Source organism: Euleptes europaea, chromosome 11 (assembly GCF_029931775.1).
Source record: "Euleptes europaea isolate rEulEur1 chromosome 11, rEulEur1.hap1, whole genome shotgun sequence".
NCBI lineage: Eukaryota > Metazoa > Chordata > Lepidosauria > Squamata > Sphaerodactylidae > Euleptes > Euleptes europaea.
In genome coordinates, this window is record NC_079322.1 from 28,789,190 (window position 1) to 28,804,239 (window position 15,050).

The following is a 15,050-nucleotide window of genomic DNA, read 5'->3' on the forward strand; positions in this document are numbered from 1 at the left end:
GCAGAATGCCACTATGATTGTTATCCTCAATTTGCCCACTAATTGCTACTTTCCTTCACATAGGGCATATTTGGAGTGACTCGGTGCATGCTAAACTACCTTTTGATTTTGTGGAGCTGAATTTTTATTTCATCCCTTTTGAGAATTAAAAAGAAATAGCAGAAGCAGCAGTGCTTAAATTTTTTTAAAAAATATATACTTTTTTCAACCTACACTGATTAAATAAAAAGCATATTTCGGTTCCTATTTTTTAGCCCTTTGAAAACCATGTATCTGGATTCAGAGCTATTTATGTGCCATGTGCAAGCTGCATAGCTTTTTTTGTTTTTAATTTAAATAAACAAAATGGCTTTTCAACATTAGTGTTAGTATTAAAGATACTTTCCTCTATATGTGTACCAACATGTAAGTGCAGTTTTAGAATTATTGCATAGATGTAGCAAGGTTTCAAACGCATCTGTGTTCTTAGTGTTCAGATATATAAATATATATATAAAGTGTTTCTTAAAAATATAATTTGAACAAAGAGACTATATAAATATTGCATATATCCAAGATTATGGAAAATCGCTTCCATCATAAATCACTGGGCGTTGAAGTGTTAAGTGGTAAAATACTTTTTTGGAGATAAACCTGTAGAAACAAAAATAGAAGAAGCATCAGCTGAGCTTAAATTGTAAGAGAACACAATCTTGTCAAATCTGATTCAGAAAATTTAAAGATATATATGACTCTTTGAAATCAACGCTACTTGTGCAATTTGTACTTGAATTGATTGCTTTTAATTGTAACCAACGCTCATCTGGGGCCTAACTGCACAATTGTAACCACCTTAGTCAAAAGTAATTCCTGACCACTTTCCTCCTTCCTAATATAAAATGCAGGAATTCACATAAAATATTTTATTTTTTCCTGTTCGGCATTTATAAATATATAGAATTACTAAGCGACAGACTGCATTTTATGCCCGTTTCACATACTGGATTGGATTTGACAGTAGGATTCTGTTAACAGGACTGGTGAATGAACAATTTTGCTGATTCTTTCACTGCAACTTCTGGTTTTTTTGGGGGGAGCGTTTCACAGCAGCAGCATTTTAGACTGCAGCAGGACCCAGGAGGTGAGAAAGACACCTTCCACTGAAGGAAATCCCTTCGGTCAATACTTCTGGATCTAACCAATTAAGCATACCCACACACACATATGTCTCCCAGAGCCTCTTCTCCTAGCTCACTCCATTTCTCCTCCTCTCTCTTGTGAAGTTCCATGATTTCATAGAATCAAAGAGTTGGAACAGGCCATACAGGCCAACCCCCTGCTCAATGTAGGATCAACCAAAGTATCCCTGACAAGTATTCCTCCAGTTGCTACTTGAAGACTGCCAGAGCTCACTACCTCCCTAACAAGGAGCAAAAAGCTACTAATTTCACCGCTGCACTTCCAGCTGCACCTACCTAGAGAAAGTGTTGTCAAATATAAGCACGTAGATCCCGGGGTTTCTGACTTTCACCTTCCCTCTGATGGTTTCCTTGTGAGAGCTGCAGCGGGTCATAGGGATAAGAACCTGCAAATTGTACATCAGATAAAAGCTTGAAAATGATTCAGGTTTGCCAGGTGGGTGGTTTGGGCGGGCAATTGCACATACGATCATCCCATCCCTGCCCATCAAAACCTCCCACCGAGGGAGAGGGGAGACCTGGCAACCCTATTCAGCTTGGAGGCCTCAGCCTCTGTCAACCGAGTAAAAGTACTTTAAAAAAAAAAAAAAAAAAAAAGCACCTCTGGAGAAAATGGCTGTTTGGTGAGTGGACATTATGGCATTATACACCGCTAGGGCCCCTCCCCAAACCCCCACCTCCCCAGTCTCTACCCCGCCCCTCCCCGGAATTTCCCAACCTGGAGCTGGCAACCCTAATAGTGGGAGAAAAGAAGAAATCAGCAAGGTATTATAATAGGAACAGAGGAAGATCCTTCCAGGTTGCCCAAATAACTGACCCCAGCCACTTCCAAAGGAACTCAATAGGTTGATTTGCATTTTACACAGGGTTGCCAACCTCCAGGTACTACCTGGAGATCTCCAGCCGATGGAGATCAGTTCACCTGGAGAAAATGGCCACTTTAACAATTGGACTCTATGGCATTGAAGTTCCTCCCCTCCCCAAACCCCACCCTCCTCAAGCTCCGCCCCAAAAACCTCCCACCGGTGGCGAAGAAGGACCTGGCAACCCTAATATTATACAACTTGGGCCTGTGTGTAAAGTGCCGTCAAGTCGCAGCCGACTTATGGCGACCCCTTTTTGGGGTTTTCATGGCAAGAGACTAACAGAGGTGGTTTGCCAGTGCCTTCCTCTGCACAGCAACCCTGCTGTTCCTTGGTGGTCTCCCATCCAAATACTAACCAGGGCTGACCCTGCTTATCTTCCGAGATCTGACTAGCCTGGGCCATCCAGGTCAGGGCAACTTGGGCGGAGAGGCCCTAATTTTAACAACACCAACAGCTATCTTGGCTTCTTTCCCTACAGAATGGTCTCGGCTCCAACCATTAACTCTTTCTTGGCTAAAACCTCCTTTGCTACTTGTTATCATACTGGGATGGCAGTTTTTGTGTGCAAGTCAGTGTTTTAGACTAGGCCGTGTGTACTGGCCCTTCTAGCACAGAAGGCTTGCTTGATGTCAGGCTCACTTTACCCAGAAAGCTGATACTTCAAAAACTCTCTGGCCAGGATCCAATGATCCACTTCGGGTCTGCCCAAGCCTCGGGCGTGACCAGTGGGACTTTTCTTTCGAATGGCTGACCGCCACACTATCTCAGAATCTGCTTTCAAAACTTGCATTGGTTACAAAAGCAGCTTGCCTTGCAGCATGAGAATGTTGCCTTTTGAGAAACCAGTCCAAAGCTCCTTTGGATTCAAAGAAACAGTCATGTAGTTCTTTGGATCCTGGGCTGGTAACACTCCACAGAAAGATTGCTTCAAATTAATATCAGTTAATGTAATGAATGAAAGGCTCAGTCCAGTTGTTCTCCCCTCCACATGGGGGAGCCTGCCAATGGGAGGGGGCCGGTAGTAGGGGACTCCTGCTAATGGAGAGACGTTGGTGGGAATGGGAGGACTGGGTCACCCCCCCCAATATTAATTCAGTTATCTACTGCTTTTGAGAATGCTAAGTTAAAAATAAAACCATGGCAATACAGAACACAACTTGTTTTCACACTAAAAGTACTTTTTGGACTTCTTTTAGCAGAAAACCCAGTGTATTGCATCCTGGCTATGATATATGATAATGCTTCTGGTTTAGAAGAACTTTGATTTTCCACTGGGAAAACACACTTGTTTCCACTTAAGGATATGTGGCCAAAATCTCTCATACCCTCAATAGTTTACTCTGCTTAGTTGAATTAATTTGTTTCGTATAGTGTAGTGCACGTGGATGCCATGGACCAACCAATGTGTTTTGTGGTGCCCAGTTGTTTCTTCCCCAAATAGGGTTGCCAGGCCCGGCCCAGCAACCAGTGAGAGAGTGAGGGCATGCAGAGAAATGGGGGGCTGGGTTTGACAATGTGGTGTCTCTTCCAGGGAAAACCCAGAAGTGACAACAAGACTCTCTAGAATTCACCTGAAACTTTATGGTAGAGAGGAGTGGCATTACTTCCATTCCTTCCCAGAAGTGATTTCACACCATTGGCCCGATGCCATTTTTAATTTTTATTTCCAACATAGAACCACCCAGTATTTTCTGACTGATCCCACTTCTACCCCCGCCATTCATGGCAGCCATTATGTTGTGGCACTCATTATTTGTTCTCAAAATTTCAAGAGTCCTTAGGCTCAACAAGGTTGGGGATAGGGTTGGCAATCTCTAGTTGGGGCCTAGAGATATCCCAGAATTATAACTGATCTTTTGGCTACAGAGGTCAGTTCCCCTGGAGGAAACTGGCTTCTCTGGAGTGTGGACCACCCCAGCCTGTACCCCCAAATCTCTAGCAATTTCCCAACCCAGAGATGAACAACTCCAAAGCTAGCTTTAGGAAAGAAAATAATCCTTTTGTGAAGATGTCGCCTTACTTTACACTGATCCAGTGGTGCTTCCTCTGATTCTTTGTATACCACACTGAATGATATACTCTTTGGCTCAGATGAAAACACCCAATTTATTGTAAGGCCAGGTTCTTCTACCGTGATGGGAATAATGCTGTAGGTGTTTGATTTAATGAAAAGCTCTCGATTCGCTTCTCCAAAATTTAAAATCTCTTCTACAGTGAAGGGCAGCTTTATCCTGCAAAACAAAACATTGGGGAGGAAACAATATGTGAAAGCAGAAAACCTAACATAATACACGTGAGCTAATGAAATAAGAGATGTGGTTGCTATTTTCTTTCTTATATCAGCATTCCTGTCTATTTATTTGAAGTGTTTATAGACAGGGTTGCCAACTGCCTGGTGGGGCCTGGGGAACTTATCTCCAGACTATAGAGATCGGTTCCCCTGGAGAAAATGGTTGCTTTGGAGGGTGATTTGTGTGATGTTATACCCTGAAGTGGTCCCTCTAGTCCCAAATCCTGTCCTCCCCAGGCTCCACCCCCAAATCTCCAGGAATTTCCCAAGCCAGAGTTGGCAACCCTATTTATAGGCACCCACAAACTATCTCCCATATTGCAAAAAAAAAAGTCCACAAAAAAGTCACAAGGTATAAACTTCTCACAAACAGCTCAAATGGAATGTTACAGGAAGATACGTTTTAAAGAGCATGTGCACCAGTGACAGAGCATGGCCCTGGCCCCCCATGGGAGGTACACCTGATGGGGAGGGGCCATGGCTCACTGGTAGAGCATCTGCTTGGCATGCATAAGGTCTCAGGTTCAATCCCCAGCATCTCCAATTAAAGGGTCTAGGCAAGAAGGTGATGTGAAAGACCTCTCTACCTGATACCCTGGAGAGCTGCTGCCAGTTTGAGTAGACAATAATGACTTTGATGGACCAAGGGTCTGATTCAGTATAAGGCAGCTCCATGTGTTCATGTCATATGAAATTCCAACCAAAACAACAAATAGCAAATGCATCTCTCATGTGTTATGGGATTAACTGCAAAACCACTGATTTTATGTGTGGTAACTCTTAGTTCATGACTCTATGCTTTGCAGTTGCTTTTTATAGTTGCTATAACAATAACTTGGCATTTGCTGCCTCTTTCATTCATCACATTGGAGATTACCCCTTTTCCAAGCAATGTAACTTGCTATAGATAGGGTTGTCCCATTTTATCCTCACAACAACCCTATAAGGTAAGTTTGGGTATGGGACAGTGCCCACCCCAAGATCAGTGTGTTTAAACCAGGTTTCCTCAGTCTCACACTGCAGTCTCACACTACTCCAGCCGAAGCCTACTGAAATCAATACTGCACAACCCTGGCTTGTCCCGGTGTTGCTTCGCTTCATCAACTAATTGTCCACTTTGTCAAAAGGTCAAACAACACGTTACAATGTACATGAGTTTGCTATTGGGACTTGCACCCATACCATAGCTGCAAGTTCCCAGTAGGAACTCTATTTAAAAGTGTGATATTTCCCTGAGCCGAAACGCTGCTGAGAGGGGCCATTATTTTCCCTGTTGGGGGGCTGCACAAGAAAACATTCAGTGCGTATGGAACCCTCATGATGGGGGAAAGTATGCTTCCCAGGGCACCTAGCGGCCCAGTAGAGTCCTGTTCACATATGCAGGATTCAAAATGGGATTTTACTTACATCAGTTCTCCTGACTTCAGCAAGCAGATCTCTGCATCTTGGGACATTTGCAATTCTTCAGATTCATCAAAGGTGGAAGAATTATAGGTACTATTGCTGGGGGTGGAGAGAGAGAAAAAGACCATTAACAAACATTTTTGAAAGTGACATATTGCAATCTCCAGTAACTGATTCCCATTCATATTTGTGCTTCTAACAATACATCCAGCTGCTACATCTTAGAAATTTTAATTTATGGATTGTCTAAACTTATTTGAACACCAGATGTCAGAAAGACAGATTCCCAGATCATAATCAAACAACATTCTTTCTTAGCTAGACTACAATTAGATTCTCAGTAGAGGTGGGCATTTTTGCTGGTTGTGAACCTGGATTTTGGGCGAATGCATGGGCTATAAAGTACAGTCTTAACTCTAAAGTGAGTTGACAAATTGAAGACAGTAGATGCAGGAACATAAAACAAAGTGTTATTCTTTACAGAATAGAAACAAGACACAGAGAGAGTCTTATCCTAACAAAATTTACTTAGAAGTTAGATTTGCTAATGCTAATAGGGCAAACTTCCAAGTCACTATGTCTGCCTACATATGCTCTGACATATGTCCCAACTGAGCAAATACGTTTGCTGTAACATGTTTAAAGGACAGTGAATCTCTTAATACGATGTCCCAAACCTTTGGCTTATACAGTATCGGAACCATTTTCCTCAATGGCCTGCCTGCCATTTCCATTGTTTCCTCTAAGAAGTATAAATTTGTGGCATTGTGGATACACTGGTGCTTGGCAGATAGTTTTTGCTGCCACATAGCGTGTGTAGGAGAGGGAAGAACAACCCCCACACAGTGAAAATACACAAGGAAATCACAGTGAACTGTGGCTCACCAGAACCTGTCCATCATCATGTGTCCCTGAGTGTTTGAAGACATGCACTTTCCCTTCACACTTGATTACTGCAGCAAACATGTCCAACACCAAGGTAATGGCAGTATCACCAAAAGTATGCATCAGCTGTACACGTTTGAAATTCTTGCCAGTTTTGTATACTCAATGAAGTTTCCACATGTACTAAATTCACCTATGCTCCTATAATTAGTGACGACATATTGAGCATCTGAGGGTCTGAAGAACAGTCAATATCCAATACTCTTCCAAACTGAATGATATCAATGGGCTTTTCATGTCACATGATTTGAAGCCATACACAAGTCATCGTCAACTGTATAGTGGAAAACTGTGTCCTCCAAGAACAGTCAAGTGAATTTATTTGTATAGCCATAGGCCGTTACAAAGTATACTAAAATATTTACAAAACTCTAAGAAAACTGATTAAAAATTAATTACAGGCTAAAAAGTAAAACAATAGTTATCACACAATCACAAATCTATTGTCATACAACAAAGGGAAAAAATCCATTAAAACTAACAGTGCTCTCACTTGCTATGCCTAAACAATTTCCTTCTTTGTGGCCTCAAGGGGATTTGCAGCCATACAACATGTACTCTGAAACTTCCAGTGAACACAGAAAAAAAGAGCAAATAAGCTACTTTAGGCATTATGTCATCTAAAACCCCATTTTTTTGGTCATGAAATCCAATCTTTTCCTAGCATGACTGCATGTGAATACAACAGGAAGGCCAATGAAAGATACATTTTTTTCTCCATGTCTTTCCAAAGCTGGACTGCATGAGCACTGTGCTTAAAAAGGAGGGAAACTCCTGTGCCCAGGCAATCCATGCTTTGCCTCACTCTTGCCTCAAAGCAGAATTTAAATTCGTTATAAAACAGCATCCTAGAATTGAGGGGAAAGAACGAAGTGGGAGCGAAGTGACTTCTAAAGGTTAGTAAAATCATGAATAAAGGAAAAGAAGCCTCGAAGCAGGCCAGCAGGAATCAAGAGCTAAACATCCCTGCATAAATGGCCCCGGAGTGTACAGTAAATAATACTGGGCTGGTTGGTCCAAAAGTCTTAACTCAGTTTAAGGAAGCCTCATGTGTAAAGTTCTCCTTTGAGTCTGGGCTATTTCTGGGAACAAATGGGGGCAAGGCAGGGTAGAACAGGGAGAGTGCAGAATCTGCCACAAAACTGTGGTGCTCCACTCTCTTCATATTATTACTTTTTCTCAACAGATAAAAAAAAACACAGCATTCTATAGGTGGTGTCCACAGACTCAGCTGGGTTTGCACTAAACTAGTGTTGTAGAGAGCTGAAATGACATCCCCCCTCCAAATTCCCCTCAAAACTCTTCTCTGCAACTCCTTTAATGGTGAATTTTCTTGAAATATTCTCTGGATGGGTAAATATTCACTGAATATACAATATACTGAATACAGTATCAGTATTGGAGCGTTGACCTGAATAGCCCAGGCTAGCCTGATCTCATCAAACTGCAGAACCTAAGCAGGATTGGCCCTGGTTAGTATTTGGATGGGAGACTTCCAAGGAATACCAGGGTTGCTATGCAGGGGTAGGCGATGGCAGACCACCTCTGTTTGTCCCTTGCCTTGAAAACCCTTATGGGGTTGTCATAAGTCAGCTGCAACCTGACCGCAAATAAATAAATAAATCAGCATTGGACGATTTTGCAGTAGCCACCCACTTTTTAAAATATCTGACATATATCAGTCAGAATATGGCTACACTACCTCCCCCGCCCTCCCCCGGGTTCATCAGATTGCCAATAATGATTTATTTTCCATTCACGTTGTTCTTGCTGACTCAGCTTTTGAGAAATGAATCATTTCAAGATGGTGTCGGTATTCAGATCTCTTTAATTCATTCCAAGAAATTTTCTGCCTATGTGAGCAATATTACCAGCACTCTGAAATGTCAAGCTCAACCAAGAAAGAAAAAGGTGACAATGAACAGACATAGGCTGTGGGCTTTTAAAAAAACAAAACCTCACAGTAAGTAATCATAGGAAAAGATCAAATGCATCTGATCAAAATGTGATAACTAAAGAAGAAAAATAGGTCAGCGTTGTGGTATATCTTATGCCTCATTTTCACTGAGGTGTGATTGGGCTGAACCACTTCAGACTGCAGCACTTTTAGTGGTTCCTCTTGTGTAAGAACTGTTGCACATGTGGAAGTCTTGTATGGGGTCCAATCCAATGGATTTAAACGGCTGAGAGGTCACAAAGAACTGAACGGGACAGACTCCTCCTCTTTGCTGACTGGTGTATGTCATCTGTCAGCATGACCAAGGCAGTTTCTGACCCATATCTGGGTTGGAAGCCAGATGGAAAAGGATCAAGGCATAAAGATGGTTAACAAGTAAATAAGAAGAGCCCTACTGGATGAAATCAATGGTCTATGAGATCAGTGGTCCATCCAGTTCAGCATCCTATTTCCCACAGTGGCCCATCCGATTGCCTTGCAGGTCCAGCGAAACAGGGCACTGAGGCCAGAGTCTTCCCCGATGTCGTTCAACTGGCGTTGAAGAAAAAGGGGGAGGAGGAGAAGAAGAGGAGGAGGAGAAGGAGGAGTTGGTTTTTATATGCCGACTTTCTCTACCACTTAAGGAAGAATCAAACCGGCTTACAATCACCTTCCCTTCCCCTCCCCACAAGATACCCTGTGAGGTAGGTGGGGTGGGGAGAGCTGTGACTAGCCCAAGGTCACCCAGCTGGCTTCATGTGTGGGAAACAAATCCAGTTCACCAGGGGAATCAAACCCGGTTCTCCAGATCAGACTCCACAGCTCCAAACCACTGCTCTTAACCACTATACCACGCTGGCTCTCTGACTCTGAAGGCTCCATAGTCACCATGGCTAAATCTTCCGAAACCCCTTTTAAAGTAATCTGTGCTTGCGGCCGTCACTACATCCACCAGCAGTGAGCCACATGATTTAATTACCTATTGCGCGAAGAAGTACTTCTTGTTGTAAACTCTCCTTCCCTGGAGGTTTTTAAGCAGAGGCTAGAGGGCCATCTGTCAGCAATGCTGATTCTATGACCTTAGGCAGATCATGAGAGGGAGGGCACCTTGGCCATCTTCTGGGCATGGAGTAGGGGTCATTGGAGGTTTTGTGTGGGGGAAGGTAGTTTGGAATTTCCTGCATTGTGCAGGGGGTTGGGCTAGATGGCCCTGGTGGTCCCTTCCAATTCTATGATTCTACTGTCCATCAATTTAATTGGGGGACCCCAAGTTCTAGAATTATGGGGAGAGGGAGAAAAGGTTTTTTTCTGTCAACTATATCCATCCCATGCATATTTTTATAAACCTCTAACATGTAAAAAACCTCTCTCATGTAGGAAAGCCTTATAAGAAATCCAAAACCTTTCTTGTTTGAGATGTCTTTCAATACAGAGTAACTTTCATTATTATTGCTGCAGCTGTGCAGCAAATATATTTAGCATATAATAACCCACCCATACACAAGATTATATCATGAATATTTATATAATCTCCAACATGGGTATTCTATTCAAATGACAATTAGGTTAACTTTGGTGGGTAGCCGTCTGGTATTGGCCACAAAATTTTGGGCTTCCCCCCTTCCACTCTGCTTGTGTTTTGTTATTTAAAAAACAACAACAGGAAGTTCCAGAGATAACAATTCTTATAAATACCCAGTGCTACCTCCATCATCAGACTGTGGTTGACACGTAGTTACAACTTCTCCCTCGTTGCGAGGTAAGTGCCTACTTCCTCTTGCTTCAAATTGAAAATGATAACGTATACGCAGGATAGACAGAAGAAGTATTTGCAAGACATAGTCGGTTCTTCTATCCAGTCTGTTGTGTTCCAAATAAGGGTGTTTTTTTCCTTTTTCATTGATTCCACATTTTTATATTTCCTCTTCTACACTTTCCAAGCATCTTTCTAATAATAAATATATGGTGGTGGGGCAGTTGCTGTACAAATGTTTACCCAAATGCTTCTATTAAACAGAGTCTGGTCAAAACGCACAGCGTACTTGGAGCATCTTCTGGGGCAATGTATCCTGGCCACATTTGTACCTTTACATCTGCCTAAGGTGAACTCCATACAAATCTGCACATAGGTATGGTTATTCCCTTGCAGTTGTCTGTCCCTATAATATTATGCAATGCAATAAATAGTCTCTCATGCTGGCTAAGCTATTACTACTCTTAAGCCTCCTCAAAGTGGGAAGCCCTTCCCTGTTTTATATGAGGAACAGCCATGTAAACCTCAAATTGTTACCGATTTTTATTTCATGTAACAATTCGAGTCAGCTTATAACGCTTCTCTCTATGAAGCTCGGTCGCTGTGGCAACTGCTTTGGCTATTTTACAAGTTATTTATATTTTTTCTATATAATGTGTATTTTATGATCTGTGTTTCCACGCATACATAACCTCTGTGATGTTCCTTTACTACACCTGTATAATATCTGAAACATGTTCATGGATATGTGGTTCCAAATATTTATGCACTTTTCACATGCTCAGTGATTACTGTCTTTTTACTAAGTTTACTAAGAGCCAGCATGGTGTAGTGGTTAAAAGCAGTGATTTGGAGCGGTGGACTGTGATCTGGAGAACCGGGTTTGATTCCTTACTCCTCCACATGAAGCCAGCAGGGTGACCTTGGGCTAGTCACAGCTCTCTTAGAGCTCTCTCAGCCCTACCTACCTCACAGGGTGTCTGTTGTGGGGAGGGGAAGGGAAGGTGATTGTAAGCCGGTTTGATTCTTCCTTAAGTGACAGAGAAAGTCAGCATATAAAAACCAACTCTTCTTCTTCTTTCTTAAATCTGATGTTTTTTTGTTTTTATCTGCATTTTTATAGATTCCCCCCCAAAGAAGTGTACGTGAAACATGTAGAGAAAGTACAGCTGAATTAAATAATTTTTCTTCCCATTACGCTATTGCTCTTTTTTTTTTTTTTTTTGGTCTTTTGTGATCTGGACAGGTGCTTTTGTTTTGATTTCAGGCAATTCTTCTGCCAACCAGGCATTTTAAAAAAGCCACATACCATATAAAACATTACAAAGATAAAAGCTATCACATCTATAGTGCTGGCTTGGCTGGATATTTCTAAGAAAAAGGTCAGCAGGCGAATTTGTCATCAAGCATTGCCCTGCTTTTCTTCCCAGGTCCCCCACGTCTTACCTTTCTGCCTTGCACACATCTGTGTTTTCTCCAGACCTGAGTGGGTGGTCCTTACTTAGGGTTGCCAGGTCCCTCTTCGCCACCGTCGGGAGGTTTTTTGGGTGGAGCCTGAGGAGGGCATGGTTTGGGGAGGGGAGGGACTTCAATTCCATAGAGTCCAATTGCCAAAGCTGCCATTTTCTCCAGGTGAACTGATCTCTGTCAGCTGGAGATCAGTTGTAAGAGCAGGAAATCTCCAGCTGCTACCTAGAGGTTGGTATCCCTATTCTTACTCTACCAGTCCTGCTCCTTAACTCTTCCTGATCCCAGCTGTGCATGCCTGCCCTTGGCCTCAGCCCCATTCCTGCACAACTTTCCCTTGGCCTCCAATGATCCACTTAGGGATTTCACCCATTTTCATAGCACTAAACAGTGTAGCCACAAAAAAATTAACAACAAAAAAACCACTACTGGTGCTCTGTCTCAAAGCATTTCCATACCGACTGTATTTGCAGTTTGTTGGTTGTTTGTCACATCAAGCTGCCTTCTACTGATTCAGACCATTGGCCTCTCAAGGTTAAAATTGTCTACTCTGACGGGCAGTGGTTCTCCAGGGTTTCAGGCAGAGGTCTTCCATATCACCTACCATCTGGTTCCTTTAAATTGAAAGGATGGGCTTTGAGATTGGCCAAGTGAACCCCATGCCACTGAACCACATCCCCTCCTGTTTTTGTTGTCTGTCTGCATACCACACACCTACCCAATTGTTTGGGTAAAACTGATGGTCCTTCCCAGTGGCCTAGTAGGGAGAACCAGCTGAGTTCCCAGACTGAAAGGAGAACAATCACGAACGCAAAACACTATTCCCCGCCATTGCCCCAAGACCATTACAAATTCCTGTCTAATTGGCTACTTTGTTGAGTTCCAATTAGATTACTATTTTAAGTTTTTAATATGCCTGTTACTCTTTTATGTGTTATGCTATCGTTCAATTTGAGACATGTTATTTTTGTTTCAGAGTCCAGGAGAAAGAGGACTCAGAAGACCACTGGCTTCTGCCCAGCCCAGCTTATGAAGTAAGGCTGTTTTATTCAATACTGGAATGGGTTTCTTGGCGGCAACTGTCTTTTAACTACAATCTTTTATATCATTTAGAAACAGAAAGGATTAGTAATCTTTTGTTATGGCATGTTTATAAGCCATTTGGAAACAATTTTGCTATGACTACTCCTCCAAACCAAGTCCAACCGTGCAACTAGGTCTCCTCTAGTAATTTAATCCCCAACATCAGTTTCAAGGAGACATCTGAGCACGTCTGGAAGAAGTTACAATGTGTTAGTTCATGATTACCTTATCAAGACTGCTATCAAGTGAGGATCTGAAGAATTCCCTCTCTCGTTCAAACTGGGTTGTTGGCCAGCCTGGTCCCTCACTTGATACCCCATAACCGGGTGTTTGTGCTGGCTGATGGTGGTGGCTGGGTCCCAGTTGCCACATTTCTTTGAGTGCTTAAAATGTCATCCGGAGACTGGTAGCTAGGACCGAGGTGCTGGCAGCCACAAGAAACGGCAGAGAGAGAAATGCAGTGATGGGAAAGGAGTGGGAGGAGAGAGCGAGTTTGATGGAGCCAGCATCCTGTATGAGAAAAGGGCCCCAGAACTTGCCAATCATTATTGGTGCTGCGTTTAGGGTTGCCAACCTCCAGGTGATGGCTGGAGATCTCCCGCTATAACAACTGGTCTCCAGCTGACAGAGATTGGTTCCCCTGGAGAAAACAGCCACTATGTACAGTGGACTCTATGGCTTTGTACCTGAAAACACCCAGCATACTGTATAAGGAAGAATGAGAAATAAAGGGCTCATTTTATTTAGTTCTAAAACTTCTCTTTATTTTAGAAAAGGATCTTTAGTGTCATCCCTCTAACCCAGTGGTTCCCAAACTTTTCGGGCCACCGTCTCCTTGGTCCCACAAACTCAACCCCAGTGCCCCCTAACCTATCCAACAGCACAGTTGAAGCCCCCCCCTCTAGTACCCCCCTGCTGCCCCTTCCGTCTTAGTGCCCCCCCAGGTAATCCCATTGCTCCCCAGGGGGTGGTACTGCCCACTTTGGGAACCACTGTTCTAACCCCATGTACACGCTGACCAGTCTGTCAGAATACTGGCAGACCTGGAATGAATAAATTGATTTACTGATTAAGAGGGATAGAGAGGGAGTTGGTGAGGCAGATGTCTCTAGTGGCTGCGGTAACCCAGTTATTAGAAAAATAGAGAAAAGTAAGATCTCCCTTTCTAACCCCTCAAAAATAAAAAACACAACATACACAAACATGCCTGACCCAGAGAGGCTGCAATTCAGATACGTGCATGGAGAGCCAGAGTGGTGAAGTGGTTAAGCACGTTGGATTAATATCTGGAAGACCCAGGTTTCTTACCATTCGTGCCATGGAAGCTCCCTGGGTGACCTTGGGCTAGTCACACTCTCTTAGCCTAACCTACTTCAAAGCGTTGTTGTGAGTATAAAACGGAGGAGGGGAGAACGATGTAAGCTGCTTTCGGTCCCCATTTGGGGGGGAGGGAAAGGCAGGGTATCAATGATTTAGATAAAACAGACCTGAATATTGTGATGTGGATTAGCAAAATTGCTGTAATGCATATTAAGTTGTAGGAAGGATTTATACCAGTGTCTGCTCTTGAGTCAAACACAGGATTCTGAGAAATCTGAGCCTTGTTTGATTCATGAGTATGCAGGCTCCATGCAGTATCTCTCCCCTCCCTTCCCCTGCTTTTTTCCATCAGAACAGCTCACACATTTTTTTCCTTTGCTCTTTGTTGTGGCTACCAGCATCTTCATCTCAGCTACCAGTCTTCACATTATGCTGTCTAACATTCCAGGAAATATTTCATCTGGGACCCTTTCTGAATAACATCCTTGTGCTGTATTGATGAATGAACAAACTAACATTTGAGAGACATATAAAAACAGGGGAAATTATAGTGCTGACACTCTGAACTTCACTATGTTTCATATCACCTTATACTATCACATGTACACATGAATAGTAAATCAGACCAGTGGTCTCTCAAGGTCAGTATTTTCTGCTCAGACTAGCAGCAGTTCTCCAGGATCTCAGGCAGAGGTCTTTCACATCCCCTACTACCCGGTCCTTTCAAATGGAGGGACCAGGGATTGAACCTGGGACCTTTTGCATGCCTAACAGAAGCTCTATCACTGAGCCACAGGCTCTCCCAAAG

General features: G+C 42.9%; 1 protein-coding gene across 2 annotated transcripts in view; it reads right to left on the bottom strand.

Annotated features, from left to right (window-relative positions):
* Nucleotides 1–494: 494 nt before the first annotated feature.
* FYCO1 (FYVE and coiled-coil domain autophagy adaptor 1) overlaps nucleotides 495–15,050 on the bottom strand; it is a 53,116-nt gene continuing 38,560 nt past the window's right edge. For both annotated transcript variants that reach the window (XM_056857941.1, XM_056857940.1), the window contains 4 exons: nucleotides 5,742–5,837; nucleotides 4,065–4,275; nucleotides 1,455–1,564; nucleotides 495–633 (listed from right to left, as the gene is read on the bottom strand). In XM_056857941.1, the coding sequence (XP_056713919.1) occupies nucleotides 558–633; nucleotides 1,455–1,564; nucleotides 4,065–4,275; nucleotides 5,742–5,837 (493 nt within the window). In that variant the 3' untranslated portion in view covers nucleotides 495–557. The remainder of the gene's footprint in view (nucleotides 634–1,454; nucleotides 1,565–4,064; nucleotides 4,276–5,741; nucleotides 5,838–15,050) is intronic.